The 19,278-nt window shown below is 42.4% G+C and overlaps 1 protein-coding gene across 1 annotated transcript in view; it reads right to left on the bottom strand.

The window, feature by feature from the left end:
• The window catches only part of LOC138452855 (uncharacterized), a 1,928,742-nt gene that overhangs the window by 1,879,776 nt on the left and 29,688 nt on the right, over window positions 1-19,278 (bottom strand). The window contains exon 3 of the mRNA XM_069605205.1: window positions 15,466-15,705. Within this exon, the coding sequence (XP_069461306.1) occupies window positions 15,466-15,705 (240 nt within the window). The remainder of the gene's footprint in view (window positions 1-15,465; window positions 15,706-19,278) is intronic.

Below are 19,278 nucleotides of genomic sequence, written 5' to 3'. Positions count from 1 at the left end.
ATACTCTAATATTTTTTCAGCAAAATGTTATTCCTATTATCACATATGGGGCTGGAACATGGCTTCCTCAAAAACCATGCTACTGGAATAAAATAGAAGCCAAGTTCTGGAAAAGAGTAATGAATCTTCCCAACTCAGTTCCAACAGATCTTCTTCGCTTTGAGCTCGGAAATCTATTGTTACACATACAAGTTTCATGGAAGAGATGTTGTCTTTTTCGAAAAAAAGTGTATTGGGCCTATCTAATAACAACTTGCTCACAGTACTGGCAAATTATCTGATGCGATCTGATCATTCATTTCCTGTAAAATGGAGAGATGCTGTATTTACAGATATGACTGAAGCAAGTATCTCGTTAGATCTCTTGCTCAATAACCCCACAAATGCTAAACTTAAATTATATCAATCCGACTGGCATTGCACGCAACAAAACTGTATGAAACTAAAAGACTTTGATAGAGCACTTTTTGGACATAAGAAATTTAGGCAGGCGGCTGATTATTTACTGAAATGTCTCTCAAACTATTTAAGAAATCAGATACTAAGGTTTCATTTAAATCTATGGCCCACAAATCAAATATTATTGAGAAGAGGGCTTATTCAGGAGGAAAATTCACATTGCCGATTCTGCAAAATAAGAGATATTAAAGAAACATTGTGACATCTCTTAATTGAGTGTATTGCTTTGGAAAAACAGAGGGAAGTTGTTATTAACAAACTAACATGCTTCCATTATACAACTCGGACAAATGATGAATTGTGGCATGAGCTATTTGCCACTCCGAAAATCTCTGCAAGAATAGCAACCATACAATTTCTAAATATAGTACTGTGCAACAAGTGCAGTGAGAATTAGACTGATGGAATGCCCACTTTCAATCTCCATTATGGGGATGTAAAAAGGTACAAGCTCCAATAAGATATAAGGCACTATGGGCGGGTTTATCATTTTTTAGCAAAGAAATGGGTGTGATAAACATCCCAAGAAATTCTGTTGTAATGTTTTTAATATTTATTAATTGTTTTAATAATATGATGCTGTGCATTCATGACATAATCATTGCTATATTATGAATTGAACATGTTGACGGTCATATATTTCATTATTTGTTGTGGATTTAAATCTTGTGTTTTTTTGTAAGTTTTGTTTTGAAAGGTTAATTTTTTATCCAACCAAAATAAAAAATAAAAAATAAATAATGATATCCATATATTATAATGCACCTACTCTGATGTCAGAACTGAGCTATATCACTTTTTAGTAGCAGTAACATTATCAAATAAGGATTTCCATCTGGTAGGGGAAATCTCCCAAGTTTTTCCAAACTCTCAGGAGTTTAGGAAGATATATTATACATGAAAATCAGGTTTGCTAATCAGTCTTACTTTCATAAAGCACTCTGGCCTGCATTTTGGGCTCTTGTAACAGAAACAGAAGGCATAAAAACCTTCCATAAGGCTTTTACGCCACAGCCTATTTTCATTGATTTTTATGGAGGAGAGAAGGGCCGAAACGTAACTTAAGTTTCTGCTGCTCCCTTCCTCTCTCCCATACAATACTCCAGCATTTGCGTCAGCATGTATTTCCAATGCTGTGGATTCCTATGGAGTCTGTCTGCTTTTTGCTCCATAGAAATCCATTGTAAATGCTGTCGGCATGTGTATATGGCAGACAACGTTTACTTAATTTGCACGGCGGAGTCCAAGCATGTATGCCTCTTTTTTACATTTAGTTTCACACTGTGCCATACAAATGAGGGGGACCAGTTGACGGTGAAGTATAAACGTAACAGGTTCACGCCGCCTAATATCAGGGAACTCGAAAATGAACCCCATTGTGTCTTTAAAAATAGTATTAGGGGTTTTTGCCTAGGTGGGTCAGCCAGCCCAAAGAGTGCAACACTAAATCACTGACATCAATATATAGGCACCTACGTATACTTTCTTCTGAGTACTGTCTAGTTGACATACCAACAACTGTAGACAACATGGCTACCTTTCAGGGAAAGACAAATAGCAGTGACGCAAAACTTTCTGTTAAATGCATACTGGGATTCAGAGAGCAAATGAATAAAACATAGATTTGAACTGGCACGCCTGATGCCAGTAGCACTAGAGCTAACACTCAGAGAAAGTATTGTAATTTAAATGACTGCTATACCCAAAATTGTGCTTCAGGAGAAGGGTTTATTTTAAACATGTAGCCTGTCATGGAGGCATAGGGGCGAAGCACAAATAAGTGGACTTGGCAAGTAAGTTTTACAGTCTTATTTTACAAGTTAAATAGGGAACGGAAAATGCAACATAATCAACAGAAAAAGTCTTCCTGGACGATTACACAAAGTCGCGCACCCTGTGACAATTTGTCCTCTCTATCCGGGCTGATCATGGCTCTTTGTTGAAAAGCTAGATGTGGACTTGCCTGGGTGCTGATCCACAGCTAACTACCACAAAACTCCTCAAAAGATCCAAATTCGACACTGTGCCTTCGGGACGCTTGCTCAAATTTCTCTGCGTCACCTCTGCCAGTTGTAGGTTGAAGGGCTGGAGTTGGACCCAGGAATCACTGCTGCCACCCTCTACTCCCCAGGTCCCTTCTCCACCTTCCGGGTAGCTCAGTGGGTCTTCCTTTCTTCTGGATTCCTCGCTGCTCCGAGTGCCCAGCCTGGATCGCATACCTCCTACCATATTTTACTTTTCTGGGGCCAATCTGACCACCTCATTTCTTCCTGATCGTGCTCTCTTTGTTCTCACCTTTGGCTGTAACCATCTCCTTCAGGATCTCATCTAAGTCTAAGTTAACCACCTGCTCCAATTCTTCACTACACCTGTTCCAATTTCTCACCACCTCCTCCTGACACCACCACCTTCTCCAAGTCTTAACCACCTCCTCCTGATACATCCACCCCCTCCAACTCGTCACCACCTCCTCTTTACATCTGCACTTCCTCCAACTTATCACAACCCTCTCCAGATGTTACCTACCATCTTCTCACGTTTCTTGCCAGCCCCCCTGGCTCGTTCTCCCCTCTTGCCTTCAAAAGCTTCCACCCCTCCAGAGTCATTGTATAGTGCCCCAAACTCCTCCAACCACCCATACTGTAAAACTGGATTGTGTGTCTTATATAAGCAGATTTCCTTTCCTCCTGGGCAGGACTATGTATGGGAATCTGAACCCATGTCTCCCAAATGTTGGGATTGGCTGTAGCTTGCTGTCTCATTTAAGTCCAATGGAGACTGAGAGGGCAGTTTAGCTCTATATCAACCCTCGCCACCATCTTGGGTTTCATGTGGGTACATGCAGGGCCAGGGGGAGCCTCTTGTGTCAGAATCGACCCTGCGTACTGTTGTTAGGCAGTTGAGTACATTTGGGGAGTGGGTGTTGAAAGGTGCTTTTCACATTGTACTCATGTTTTCCAAAATGTTTTGGGGTTGTTTGACATGTTCGCGCAAGGTCTGTCGACTAGAACGAGTCTGAAAACTTTACAGATCTCAAGGGAGGTATGTTTGTGGAGCCACAAAGTTGGCTAGGATTCTCATTTTGGGGTTTCATGTAAAGGGGCACAGTTTTAAGACCCCTCACTGGGGAAAGGTGTTTGCTGGTCTTAATTTGACAGTCCTCAGCCAAGTAACACGAACCAAGGAGAGAGATCCAGGGACTCTCCCCATTCCACCCCTGGGCCCATCATCCACTGGCTCTCCTAGCGTTTTGTAAAGGGGGGTAGAGTTCCTAAATATCCTACCGGGTAGGATGGGGTAAATATGTTACAGGGAAGGGGATACCGCGTCTCATCATCCGGTGTCCCACTCCCTGAAAACCCCTCACTCAGGTGATCCTCCCGCACTGGTCCACCCCCAGGAACTGGATCCAAAAGCAATGGCTGTGTCCTGGCCACCTGGAAGACAGATCCCCAGGAACTAGTGGGTGAGACACCTGGTTTCTCACAATACCCCTGGTGGGTGGAGGTTGGGGGGACACAGTACAGGATGCACTGCACATACAAATCTATGTGCTCTTAAACTACTACGGTGTACATTTTGGGCAGTATAAAAGAATACTAAGAAAACACTACACTAAAGAGCTGCATTGCCTTTACGCGCCACTCCACTATAGAGCTCCAGCGACTTTGCCTGCCAAAAGCCTTTTTCCGCTCCCTGCCAACAGGTCATGCTGCAACATAAGCATGTCTATACCATTTCTTGGGCTCAGTATTCATCATTCCAGAGCTAGTGACATCATTGCAATGGTGTTCAGGGCTATAAAAGCGACGCTATATGTACTGTGACAGGGCAGCCGGCCACAAATAACCACGTGACTCTTAAGGCAAGTCCACAGGTGTTTATTGTAGTAGTACAGACAGATTGGCTGTAGGTTCTTAACAGGGTCCATTAGGGTCTAATGGGTTCTTAAGGGGATTTGGCAGTAGGACCATCCCACTCTATCTACTTCCCTCGCTTTTTCTTCTCCCTAGCCTAGGTGTCCCTAAAGGGGATGTTAGTAGCTTGCCAAAAGGAACACCCATCTGTCTGATATTCTGACTAAGGCTGATGGTGGTTTCCCTAATTTGTTCGCTAGCTGACTCCCTAGGGGCCTTCTAGTCTCCCCCTGGCCTATCCCGCTTAGTGCTCTAGGGAGATAGGGATGGTGCCTTCTTCCGCTCGGTGGCACTTGATCTCCTTGCACACACAGTGTCCCCTGACCCTCTCTGCACAATGTTCTCCATCCCTCTGTTCTCTCACCATGCCTCCACCCTTTGACCTTACCTCTCTTCTTACTCCTGTTGTTACTATTGATCTTACCTCAAACTGCCCCTCTACGTCTACCTCCTCTGTTATCTTCTCTTGCCTCCTTCCGCTGACTACGTCCTTGCCTCTTGCTAGACCTGTTATAATCACTCTCTCTCTCTCTCTCTGCTCTTACCACCATGACTATTCTCCCACTCCCTGTTGCTCTTACTACTCTCCCTCTACTACTATTCCTTACTCCGTTATTAACATGATCTCTCTACTACCTGTCTTCACTCTAGTTTTATTCTTCACGGCTATTACAACTACTGCTACTTACTAACCTCTCTCGCATACTTGCTAGCCTGCTCCTCCCACTTCCAAGTATCTCTTCTCCCAACTACTACTACCTTCATCATTACTACACTACACCACCACTACTCCTACTCTCCCTCTACTCCTCACCCTCTCCACTCTCTCACAAAAACACTCCACAGACCTCCTCAATCCAATAGTCTGCCCACTGCTGTCACTCTTGCCTCCACTGATCTCTATGACATCCTGCACCACCTCCTGGATTAAGCAGCACAATACAGCATATCTCATGTATGTTGGCATCTATTGCGATTCTGAGTTCGCAGGTGTCAAGTTTTTATGCCCTGATTTGATGAGGTACTATCAATCCACATATCCAAATATATTAGTTATATAGAAAACCCTCATGTTTCTAGGAAATCTAATTTGGTAAACTGTATTTGTGTTGTCAGTTTTATGAATCCACTCAATGTTACACGATTTCTAGAGGCAAGTACAATGAAAGGCGGACGAGGAGTGGAAGTCGAGTGGTTGCCATGGTGATTCCCTGAACAACCGGCAGTGTTTTCACAGTTGCTATTCTTCTGGGAGGAGTTTACTTTCAGAATCCTCTGACTTCCTAATATAACGCACAGTCTGGGCCAGAGTGCGGCACGGACAAGGAGTGGAAGTCGAGTGGTTGCCGTGGTCACCAAGAACGCTGAGGAGCGGAACAGAAATCGGGCGTTTTGGATCATGCTCGTTGTGATACAGGCTTGATTTAGTGCCCTAAATAGGGCCCATCTTCTGGACTGCATTCACTTGCATCCAACGGCTAAGTCGACCGCTGCCCCACTCCTGTCTCTTCCAAATTCTTATCAAGGCGACTGCAGGTGTTCTTTTTTTCTAACCTTTGAGCCTTCATTTGTGTTTTATGCACTACCTCTATTTTGTTTGTTTTTTGGCAACTGCGGGCATGGGCGTAATTTTATGGGGGGACAGGGGTGCTTGTCCTCCCCCAACTTTCATGGCAGACCATGTTGTCCCCATTCATTTGGCTAGGGCACCTTTTCTTCAGACGTCATGTCCCCCCCCAACATTTTCAGCAAAGTTACTCCACTAACTGCGGGTTACGTATCTTGGAGCCACGAGGTCTCTTTCTTTTCTGTATTGTGCTTCTCTACGTGCCTGCACAAAGGAATCATCTTCAGATCCCTGTTCCGCTTTATATGCATACAGACTTTGTACTCTGGAAAGGGTGTACATCTCTCCTCTGCTTATGAAATATTGCAGCTGTGGATATTGTGATCTGTATATCCCCTCTGTTCCTCTCAGAATACAAGACATGTCACAAAAATAATGCGCCCTACTGGTCGGAAGTATTTGCTGCGCTCTCCTTGTCCAGGCACACAAACTGTAGCTCGTTCTCTGAAAAGACAGGCAGTAAAAAGACATCTAAAACTATCTAAAACACTAATTACTGGTATTGCAAGTATCCTCAACAAATCCAACCAGATAAGGGACAACTCCATAGGTAAAATTACACCTTTTTGGAAACAAATTATGCTGCCTAAAAAACAGTCTGAGGCAGCAGTGAAGACTCAAAAATACAAGCAAGCACTGGCAAACCAGTCATTACCTTCCTCTACCTCACAAGAACTGTTTGATGCAGGTTTAGCACTGCAGGCTGAAGCAAATCAATTGCAAATTGAAATTACAGTTTTTAAAGATACCACCAAAAGCACTACCATGGGGAAGAAATGCTTACTGACTTGACCAATTCGCCAGATCTAACTGCAATTGCAATGGGCACGTATGCTCTGCAATCTCAGAAAGAGGGCAAGGTCCTCATTTCAGAATCATTTTGCTTGGAGGACCAGGAAAATGAACTGGAAGTTTTGAACACCTTTAGCGCTCTAGTGATGCTCTGTATGCATAGGGAACAATTAGCATTAAAAGCTGAACTTGCAAAAGCACTAGTAATCCTCTCTAAAGTACAAATAAACAATGAGAACGATGCCTATAGGGCAAAAATGTGTAAATGTAATAACATTAGCTGAAAATCTCCAAATCTCTCCCTTAAAAGGGATTGGTGGGAAACAAAAACAAAAAGGGGGAAAAAACGAGTGCACCTCCTGAGAGAAATAATTAATTGGGAGCTAATCAATGACTGAGTATAGGGGGAAGTAAATTTCAAGATCCCCCGATAAATGGTAAATTGGAGTATAACTATAAGGGAAGCAAGCCGCAGGGTTATATCCGTGGCTTGTAGTTGGTTTCTTCAAAGACACCTTCGAAAGGTAATCCTCAAGGGCCCGAAATAGCGAAAGCTACGTTTTTTGCCTGCCTCAAAAACTGTAGGGAAGATGGGGAGCTTCCTGGCTGTTCAGGAATGGTAACCTCAGGCTGTAGAAGGAGGGAACTTGACGATTATACTCCCATGGGCCAAATGTAGGTAAATCTGGGCAAGCTGTTGAGAAGGCTAATAGAACTCCTATCCTGACGGAGGAAGTCCCCATTTTTGATACTGAGGTAGATTTATCGTCCATCCTTGAGGGGACTTCTTCTGACCAAATAAAGATAATTGATCTCCATGCTACATAAAAAAGCCCCTACTTAAATAGACGTAATGTCCTGGAACTTATTCATCAGCTCCCCATATTAAGTGAAATCACTACTACAGACATAAACAGGTTGAAATTGCGGGTTGACCTGAAGGTTAATGCCCAAGGAAATCGAATCAGTTGGTCTGATTCTAAAACACAACAAATAAATCAGATGCTGCTGAATGCTCTGTATGTCAACTCTGCAATTGCTTTTAAAGATTTGGAGTCTTATCATCTGATTATTCAGCTTTCTCTCCAGCATTTTTTTTCAGGCTTTCAACATAGAAATAGATATGACTATGCGGTCGCAGAGAAGAAAAAGGAATTGAGACAAGAGGTACGCTGGGTTAAATAGTGTGCACATGATTTTACTGAGCAAACTGTTGAGACCAAGAAATAAAAAATGCTGATATAAGAACTGGCACAGAATGTACAGGAGTGCGGTCTCCTCGGCTCAATGGAAAAATGTATACCTAATCCTGCTTAATAAGAATATGCAACAATGTTGGTGTTAGTTTAACAAATTTAGTTCGGGCAGTAGCAACATGAAAGAAATGAATGCAATATCAAACATGCATGGAAAGACTACATGCTGTCCTTATATTATAGACAGGATGTGTTCAAAGATAAAGATAACTACCAGGCATTGTTAGAAAAGAGTTATTTTTCCTTTACAGAAGATGATATTGTGAGAATTATTATTAAATCAAAAGCATTGAAAGCACCAGGCCCAGGTGGCTTGCCCAATTCCCTGTATGAGGTGTCTCCTATAATATGGGCAAAAGTATTATATATCAACTTTTGTGAGGTCATAGATACAGTTTTGGTTCCCAGATCTTGGCAAAAATCGCTTTTGATACCCATTTATTAAAAAGGTAGCAGGTTTTCTCCTGGGAATTATAGAATCCTTGCAATGATTGACACAAGTGCTAACATCTTTAGTAATCTTTTGCTTGACCACATTAACGCTTGGATTGTAAATGAGGATATTTTTGGTAGCCAGATTACGGGGTTTCGTAAGGGTTTTACTACTGTATCAAATATTTGGATTCTTATGCATTTTATTTCTAGCACCCTTTTATCAAAAGATACGGTTTTATACATTTGTTTTATTGATTTTACTAATGCCTTTGATATGGTAGATAGGCGGATGCTTTGGGATAAAATGGAAAAGAATAATATGCATCCCAAATACTCCATTTTGCAAAATCCTTATATTGTAATAATTCCATTGAAATCCGAATGAATCAGGATGGAGACTTGAGTGAAAATATTTCTGTAAATTGTGGACTGAAACAAGGATGTACTCTGGCACCTACGTATTTTAATATTTATATTGCTGGTTTAGAAAATGTTTGAAGAAATTGTCATAGTTATCCGCCGCATGTGCAATCTTGTCCTATTACTTGGCTGTCATACGCAGATGACATTATCCTATTGGATCAAACCGCAATAGGATTACAACATTGCCTTAATGCCATAGAAATGTATTCTTCGGACCATAATCTACAATAAAATCTCTCCAAAACTAAAATCATGACTATTAAAGTTAAAAGAAAGAACATAAAAAGATGCAATTGGACCATTTGGAATGAGAGCATAGAGGAAGTTTCTAGTTATATTTATCTGGGCACTCTAATTAATAACAAATTGAACAGGAGAGGCTTTGCCAAGCTTGCCATGAGTAAAGCAATGGCTAAATTCAAGGCCATTAGAACTTTTATCTCTAGCGCAGGTGGTTACTCTATGGAAGGCCTGGTTAAGCTATACAACGCCTGTGTTGTTCCCAGTGTATTGTATGGACTGGACGTTTTTACTAATAAAGAGAATGGATGGCTGGATGTTTTAGAAAGAAAACTTTGGAGAAAGGCCTTAGGGCTATCGCCAGCGGTCCCAATGGAAGCTCTATGCTTTGAATTGGTTCTCATCTCACTGTCTACTAGGAAGATGATTGCAGCCTGCTCCTTTTACATTAAACCTTTGATGAGTAAGGATAATCCACAATCCCCCTATGCCCCGTTTGAGGGCGAGGATGGTAATTCAATCTGCCACCAGGCCCTTAAGCAGTGGCATGAGGAGATAATTTTGTTTTTAGGAGAAATTGGTTGCACTCTTCCGGAGCCGTCTTTAGCAACTAAGTTTGGGGAAATTAAGATAAAAGCAGCTGTTTGAGACCGGAATAAGCACATCCAGCACTTGGCCGGGAAATCTCATTATAAAGTATTTGCTAGGCAAGCTTTTTGTGTTAACTCCATCTGCAGTTATATGAGGAATATCCAGAATGGGAAAGTAAGAAGATGTATTCTCTGCTTGAGACTCAATCAACTGCCCACTTTATCCACCAGAGGCGCTGGACTTGGGTTTCCCTGTAAGGATCGCGTATGCCGAGCATGTCTCTTGGAGCATGAAACAGCTAGACATTTATTGACTGAGTGTCATAAACTGATCTCGATTTATGAAAAGACATTTTTTAGACGGGTACATGATATGAATTTTATTAACACCAATCAATTTTGGGCTTATGTATTCTCTGGTGACAATATGGTGATGGGTTTTACTTTGTTTTATATGTGGCAAGAAATTATGAGGGTTTTGAATCTCTCATACCCATCCGGAATTTAATTAGATTTTAAACTATCTATTAGAATTTTAGGAAGTGGAATTGCTCATATGATGTATATAGGAAAGTATTTCATTTGTTACTGCTGTATAGGGATGGTTTTTGTATTTTATAAATGGAAATGTGTATGTTTATGTAAATGTGTTAAAGGTTATATTTAACCAATACAACACAATAAAGGAAAAAAAAGAAAAGAAAAAAGAAAGGCTGTGTGGGCCCTCGGGGGTCAGACTTGTGAGTCACACAAATAGGTCAATAGCAAACACTTAGGTCATTGAGCCACCTGACCGGTTCATTATGCACATGGTGCACAGCACACAGGTACACTGCTCCACAAAAACACATTATAACGTGCTCAGCTTTCATTGCATTTTAAAGAGCTAACATTATAATGTTATGTTAAATTGTCTTGTATAGTGCAATAACACCATCGGGGGAGTTTGCACAGTTTTGCTGCACAGACTGGCAAAATGCAGTTGCCCGTTCGTTTCTTCCTTCTTCCTCCTGGTTTTCGGTACAACTAGAAGGAATGATGATGCAGACCACAAGGATTTATGCAGGGTTTACTTTGAGAAATTATGTTGGATGAAACAAGTTGGTTACTCTCCACTGGCATCTGGGGCAGAGCTCTTAAGATCGGTGTAACTTGATCAAATTCTGGAAGTTTCATTAATATGCTAGCCCCATTCTGTAGTCTCTGGAGACCTTTTGTCAGCGTCTTTCGGAAGACTTGGTATTTGCTATTTGAATAGATAGAACTAAGGGCATAGATAGCTGAACTCAACTAGAAAAGTTTAAAAGGGAAACATTCTCCTCAAGTGGCGTCCAGTAAAGAAGTCCTTTCTAAATACCATGCTGACTTGAGGTTTCATGGTCAAATTTGTGTTAATAAGTGGTCCCAAATTTCTTACCTTGGAGGTCGGATGAGGAAAAGTTCCAAGTTAGGGGACCTGAGTGGGAAAGGACAAAGACCAGTCTGTTTGCTTATGATCATGATTTCTGTTTTGCAACAATAAGTTTAAGGTTGGTTGCCTGCACCCAATTGTAAATGTCAAGCAAATAATTCCTAAAACGGAATGAGTCTTGTGGTTGGTTATGCCAAGGTAAAAAAATTAAATGCATGTCATTGACATAGTTGTAGGCATTGACCTTTCAGAATGTTGGCTGTGTCTTGGCCAATCAGGATGGCTGGAATTCTTAGCTTATAGGTGCCCAGAATGTCTACTTTCTTTCAGCAGTGCGCAGCCAACATTCACTGGCCTTTCTCCATGCATCCACTCGCTGGTGTGCCTTTGCACGTGGGCTCACCATCTCTTTGCCTCCACACTCCTGCCCTTATCCTCATTGTGTCTCTGTGGGGCTGTGAGGAATTGTCAACTGCCAAGGGGGCAGAAGACGTGACTTTTTTTTATTTTTATTAAATTAGTAAGTAATGTGGGTGATTCCATCTCAGAAAGGGTGGTCCGCTAACCATGCTCCCCTGTTCATAAGGTTCCATGCCAAAAGCATAGTGTACACTTGTGTCATGCTGCATCAGTATCTTGATCTGCAGCACCTGCTCTTCAGTGGCACAGAGCAGGTTCAAAGGTCACAGTTGCCCTTCTGACAACTCATGTAATAGCCAAGTCACTACAGCAGAGAGGCTGCTTTAAATACATCTGCAGCTCTCTTCCAAAACTACATAACTATGAGGAATTGCCATCCTAGTGGCAGTATAATCTATAAACATAAGCCATACCTGCATTTTGGGTATGGTGTGCTGATAATTCACATACTTATTAAAGGCACATCTGATTTTAATCATCCATGTGTCAACACTGAACCCAGGTCAGCTGTGAAAGAGTTGTGACTATTCTAGTCAGACAGCCTGTCTCTGTCAGCCAGCAGGACAAGAGACTGAAAGAGTATGGCCCTCATTATAGGTTTGCCAGTATCCCAAAGGTAATTCCAGCGGGATCTCGGCAAACCTGCCTTACCATCTCTGCCACCCAATATCCTGGTATTACTGGGACATTAAGGGCGACGGAGAGCCGGTAAATTACCAATCCTCCCATGGAGTCCCAAAAGCTATTGTGGCAATTGGATGGTTTAACATGCGAAGCTCATATCCCAATGATAAATGACAAATGTGTCATCGGCCAAACTCTGGGAGCATATAAAAGAGTACGATTTGTTTGACTCAGGAATTTAGAGCTAGAAATACAGAAATAATATTCTCGTAGCGCACAATCTGGTACCACCACTGTGGGTTAGCTCCAGCAGGCGCTAGTTTATTTTCTCAGAGGCTGTTCAGAGCGCTTTTCAGTGTTCTTTTGAGTGCATAGTAATTGGCATCTAAGTGCGCACCAAAGAGGGATAGGCCCAGATCCACTAATAACTGTCCCCTGAAGCTAATAACATAACCTTGCAGTCCCAACACATTCCCTGAAACTAGAAAGAAATCATTTCACCTCTGTGTCACTATGTGATCACACAATGAAGATCACAGACCGATTTATGGACAGATATTAATTTATCCTGAACATATTAGTTTGACCCACCTGTTGCTTCTCTGGCTTGGCCACACTTGTGATATCTTGAATTGCTGCCACATATTTATCTAGGCCCGGGAGGAAGTGAGCCACACTTTCTTGACTGCATCCCATAGGACCCCATGGGATTGGTGAGTCCGGCATTTATTTGCCGGTAGGGGTCTGAATTTCCCAGCAGGTCAGGCCTGCCGGGAGATCCGTTTCCACCTCTGGCAAACTTGAAGTGTGCCGTTCCAGAAAACAAGCCAGAACTACCAGCATTTCTTCTGCCATTTATTCCAGACCTGCATACTCATATCAAGGCCCTATGTCTCTGCTTTGTTCCTTTGTGAGGTCAGTGACCCCCTCTCTCCAGCAGGGCAGCCCCTCAGTAGGAGCTATCCTAGGAAACAGGAACCAAAGGTTACACCCTAAACAAAAAGTCTAGCTTCACATTATGGTGTTGCATATTAAAGGGCCTTTGATGCTAGCAGTCTGAGAATGGAGGGGTTAGTATAGTCACAGGGAACTCAGCACAATTGAGGAAGTATTCCACCATTTGGGGTCTCTTTGTACCACTCCTTCCTCCCTGTCTCCTCCACTTCCTTTAGCCCAAAACACTTTGGGTATGATGGAAGAAGGCAACAACCATGTGTTACAAGGACAGGGCTCACCTGTGGACTTTTGCCTATAAAAGATTGCAAGAAGAATTGTATTTGGACCTAGTGTGCGAGAGTGCACCATTCCAAAGCCCCCGGCCATTCAGGTGAAGGAAGAGTGCCAGAGAGGCAAGCTCTGCTCCCTACCCATTCCCATTACCCATTGGGGGTGAACTGCTGATGGAGCAGGGCCTGCCTCTCTGCCAGCTACACAGGTATCCAGGACCACACTGCAGGTGAAGGACTCCTGCAGGTGTTAGCCAGCCTCCCCCGAACTGGGCGAAACAAAACAAGGACTAATATTGTCTCTGAGCCCCTGAATTGGGCATCCTCAGAGCCAGAACAGCCAGGATCCTGGTTTTTCATGGCCTTGAACTGATCAGACCGCCAGTGCTGCCTTTAGCACTCACCCGAACATCAAGCCACTGTTGCTGTCGCACCACACCAGCTGAGCGTCTCGTTGCCTCTTCCTCTGCTTGAACCAGAAGCTCAGCGCTGAGAAAAGACTTCAAGCCGCAGCTTCTCAAGCGAATGCCTCGAGCAACCAGCATCTTCACCTTTGACCGGAAATTGAACATTGAACCAACCCTGGTGCCTCTATTGACCTGCTTCATTAGATAGAATGCTGCACTGAACCGCAACGAGTCTCACTTCAAACCATCTCAACACCAGCTCCCCATCTGGATCACGACAATTCGCAAAAATGTGAACCTGATTCAAAATGCTCACACAGAGATAAGCCCGGTTTAACACTGTTGAACCGCCACAAACTGAATAAGGCACTGTTGGAAGGCCCCAGCCCCCCTGGTCCATTTGTTGGGACCCTAGACACTGGTTAAGCTCCCTTTTGCACCTTTTCCTGCAGAAAGATATCCTTTGTGAACATTGTGCTGACTTATTGCCTTTCTCCTCCCTGCTAAGTATCCAACGTGGTTGTATCATAACATTCTGCATTTCTGTGACTTCCTTTACAGGGGTGGGTTTTTGTTAGTGTTTGCTAGTATGGTTGTTTTGTCACATTGGTGTATTTCATTAAAGTATATATATTTTATTGAACCTTGATTGGGCATTCCTTTATTATGGACTGTTGTACTATTGTGGTTTCAGTTGCTACTGTCTGTCTAAGCAATATGGCGTTCCCACGGCCCACATTACCACAAAAGGCGAAGGAGGCATATGTGTTGTCTGTGCCGGTGTCACCTCTATGAATGGGATCAGTTTTGTTTTGTAGAAGTGTGAAGGCTAAGTAGGTGGTTCAGCCACTACTCATTCTTGTACTCCTGCAGGGCCGAAGTCATTTCTTCACAGTGGCTGTGTGGCTCTTCTGGCTTTCTCCTGCTGAGCCTGTCTATTTTCCTACATGCGACTGCCAAGCCCATACTGTTTAAATATCCAAATATAAGGCCTCAATTGTGTGTTTATTTAATATGCTTTTATCATAAGTTGATTTAGTGATGTATTCTGGGTTATATTATTTAAATGTCTTGATTTCAATGTTAAAAGACATGTCTATTTTTTTAAGCTTGGTGATACCCTTACAAAGACATGTCCACGGTAGTCTGACATAGCGTTGAAAAGCTGTTGTGGCAATTGGATGGTTTAACATGTGAAGCTCAAATCCCAATGATAAATGACAAATGTGTCATTGGTCAAACTCTGGGGGAGTATAAAAAAGTAAGATTTGTTTGACTAAGGAATTTAGAGATAAAAATACAAAAGTAATATTCTCGTAGCACACAATCTGGTACCACCACAGTGGGTTACCTCCAGCAGGCTCTAGTTTATTTTCTCAGAGGCTGTTCAGAGAGATTTCCAGTGTTCTTTTGAGTGCATAGTAATTGGCGTCTAAGTGCGCACCAAAGAGGGATAGGCCCAGATCCACTTATAACTGTCCCCTGAAGCTATTAATGTAACCCTGCAGTCCCAACACATTCCCTGACACTAGAAAGAAATCATTTCACGTGTGTGTCACTATGTGACCACACAATGAGGGTCACAGGCTGGTTTATGGACAGATAGTAATTTATCCAGAACATATTAGTTTGACCCACCTGTTGCTTCTCTGGCTTGGCCACACTTGTGACATCTTGAATTGCTGCCACATATTTATCTAGGCCCGAGAGGAAGTGAGCCACACTTTCTTGACTGCATGAGCCCCAGTCCGTCTGTGCTCGCAGAACTGGGAAAAAGAGCTCAGTTAGCAGGCACTTTAGGTTCTCCACCGGGTTTTCCTTTATTTCGCCGCAGAAAATATCCCTCTCCATCCTGGCCGCATCCACATCCGTGCTGGTCTGAGGGGAAAAAGGAAAAATAACTCAGTGCTTCAAATTGCTGACACGCTGAGAAATGCTGACACAAAACAATAGTTAAGATGGTGCATGTGTGCAGATCACCGAAATGTGTATGGCAACATATGTTGCATAAAAGGTATCGTCTTCAGATAATAGCGTTAATCCCAACAAAGATACAACTTCCAATACATGATGTTTACCCTCCATACTGTTTATTTATTAATCCACTTTGGAATCAAATGATTTGTCTCGGGTTGAAATATTTACCTGTCGGGCCAATATGGTGGTATAATAGTAGTGTCAGAGACAGAGCTAGACATGTTACGTAGGCACACGTTTCTCAAAGTGACTAGCACCCTATAAACCCCCTTACCCAAATATAAATCACTTCTTGCACAGCTTTGCTTTAAAGGCATATCGATCAGCCCTCACTTCGCGCCTTGAAACACTTGTGTATATGTGCGTTATAAATGCCATATCATATCATATTATTATATTAGGACTCTGCCGGTCTGGAAAGAAAGTGCCAGTATTTCTGTATACTGGCACTTTTCCGGTTCAGCAGAGTACAAGTTTGAAGGTGGGGGTTATCTGATTTACCTCCAGCCCCATCACCAAAAAACAGCTGGTATTACCGGTACCTGTATTAGCGGTGCCGGTAATACCAGCAATCCCCTACATGGAGTCTGCTGGACTATATGGAATGGGGATTTATTGCCCTTCCCGCCACCTGGAATATCCCGGTAATTCTGGGATATCAGGCAGCAGGAACGGTAATACTGTTTGGTGGTATCCCGCCAGATTTAGCGGCAGGATACCACCAAACTCCTAATGACCCCCATTGACAAGCTGTGTCATAGGAAGCCTTAAGTGAGGCTTCATTTCTCCCCTCCCAAATATCTTTAGAACCTTAACCATTGGTCTTTAGTTGTTCTAGGTGACCTTCACCCTCATTAGAGACCCTCGCCTATGGCTCAGAATCAATAACTTGGATGCCAGTCAACTACCACACAACAGAGCTCTCTGGTAGGGGCTACTGTCACGATTCGCTCCCTTCGCTCTCGTTTTCACCACTTGGAGCCTCATTTGGGGTTATTTCTTAATGGACCTTCCTTCGAAACTTTATTAGACAGTGCTGTGGTTATTTGGGAGCTCTAAATCCATGTTTTTCAAATCACTTCCCTTCCGGATCCATTTCAGATTTCTGGCAGCCAGTATGCTGTTTTAATCAAAAGGCTTTGCTTCCCAGAATGCTTGGCCCACTGCCTCATCTCTACCCTTGCAGGAATGGTTGGGTGGAGGAAAAGCAGCACCTATGGCTGTCAAGTGCTAGCAAACAGCACACCTGAGGCGCGTACTCATTAGCCAGCTTCAAATGCATCAGTTTGCTCCAGTCCAGCGCTGATCATTTTTGCAGTGTATCTGTTTGTGACTGGTCCTTTGTTCCTGGTTCTTATGCTTAGTGTGTAGTTCCTAGTTTATTATTTCTTGTTCCTGGATCCCTGGATTTCGAATTTAGTGTGCTTATTTCCCTTTGTGTCTTCCTCTGTTTTGCAGTCAACACCTTCCTGTGCTTTCCTTTTCCTGTGCAACCCATTTTGTCTGTGTTCTTTATTCCTTTGCCCTGTCATGCAGTGTAACCATGAACCTTTAGACACCCTTCATTGAGAGATTTCCTATTTTAGGGGGAGGTTTTGCACATGTAACTTAGTTTTCCCTACTCCTGTCCCTTCACTTTCTCCTGTAGTCTGTTCCTGGTTTTCCCTTGCACTTCTCTCTTTGCTCCCTATTGATTGTTAGGTGTAGTGTGCTGTTGTAAGAAGTGAAGTGAGTGGGCACCACTCGGTAATCAATCCACGTGTGTCCAGTATTCAAAATTATAAACAAAAAGTAAACTTGTTCCAAACAATTTGTATAAAATTTTCAAAAGGAGCTGGCTGCGACGAGTAGGAGACACCCAGAATCAAAATACATGTAAAGCAGGAGACCGAGTAAATTACCAAGTCACGCAGCCGCTCTCTATAGAACCCAACCTGGATATGTGGTTAGTCAAAATTGCTCGTAATTCAATCTTGTAGCAGCGGTAATGCATTTAGTTTAGAAAAGAAAAAAATGAGGTTATGTTGTTTTTCAAAACTATTTATATCAAAAATAATCTCAAGGTAGAGAAGTCACTAATGTCTTCTTAGTGAGGAAGTAATTGCCACAATTAGTTAATCAATCAGACCAAAATTGCCAATGAACTTCGGAAACAAATTTCCTTCATCGGGGCCAGTCTAAAGATAATACATTCAAGTTCATAAGCAAAGTAAATGAATTCCAAAACGTGCAACATAACGTATAAGTATCATACATCATCATAGTAAAGCAAAATGGTATGTTTTTTAGTGACTTCTCTACCTTGAGATTATTTTTGATATAAATAGTTTTGAAAAACAACAGAACCTCATTTTTTTATTTTCTTTTCTAAACTAAATGCATTACCGCTGCTACAAGATTGAATTGCCAGCAATTTTGACTAACCACATATCCAGGTTGGGTTCTATAGGGAGCGGATTCGTGACTTGGTAGTGTGCTGTTGTACCCAACTCCTGTGTGATTGTAAATGTTTTTCTCACTATTCTGTAAGCATCATTCCTAGTTGTCCCTTGTCAGGAGTATTATATATTAAGTTATCCTCCCTTTGCTGTTATAACCTTTCTGTGTCTCTGTTTGATCAGCAGGGTTTGCAGGCTTTGCTGACATTCCAGGTGGTGATTCTCGTCCTCGTGAGCATTGTCATTGTGTAGATTCAGTCTAATATTTTTCAAAGAAATACTTGTAAGAGATTCTTGAACACATTATCTTACTGTTATTAGATGATGCAGCATAATAGAAAGAGTGGGAGAATTCATATGAGTATGTTACGTTTACTAAAGTCGAACTTAGCGGTGATTCTAGGATCGTATCTACAGATAGAATCTGGAGGAAGTCCCGAAAGATACGTAGCATGTCACGTGATCGGGTTGCGATCACGTGACATTTTGTTAACCAGACACTATTGTGCTGCGGGACGGGAGGCTGTGCTTACAGCCATTTCGCCGTCTCCGCATTACATTTGGTATTTGCTTGAAGGTGGTCTCGTGTCCGTGGATTTTATGAAGGTATTACAAATTAGATTAGGGTTGTCACGTGATAGGGTCGCAATCACGTGACAGATGAGATAATGAATATAAACGCACTGCGGGACGGGAGGCTGTGTATGCAGCCGTGTTTCCGTTCCCGCTTTGCGTTAAGGATGACTCCCATTGAAGGTAAAGTTTGGACTTAATCTGGCACGCCTATTTTTTATTTTTTGAATGGGTGAGGCATTTTGGATAGGGATGGGTTATGGAACATTTATTTAACTTATTTGGGGATTTTTTCTCTTTTTGTTTTTGTAGAGCGGGCACAGCATTCTGTTTCACCAATGGGACAGGACCACTGATCCTACTGATGACATCAGTTGATATCTGAAATATTAACACAGGAGGACTTGAACCATGGGCAATTATTAGGAGTTACAAAAGAGTGTTTGAAGATTTCAATGACCCT

This window comes from Ambystoma mexicanum, chromosome 4p (genome assembly GCF_040938575.1).
Source record: "Ambystoma mexicanum isolate Mex_15411 chromosome 4p, UKY_AmexF1_1, whole genome shotgun sequence".
Lineage (NCBI taxonomy): Eukaryota > Metazoa > Chordata > Amphibia > Caudata > Ambystomatidae > Ambystoma > Ambystoma mexicanum.
This window is presented reverse-complemented; position numbering and strand designations above follow the sequence as displayed.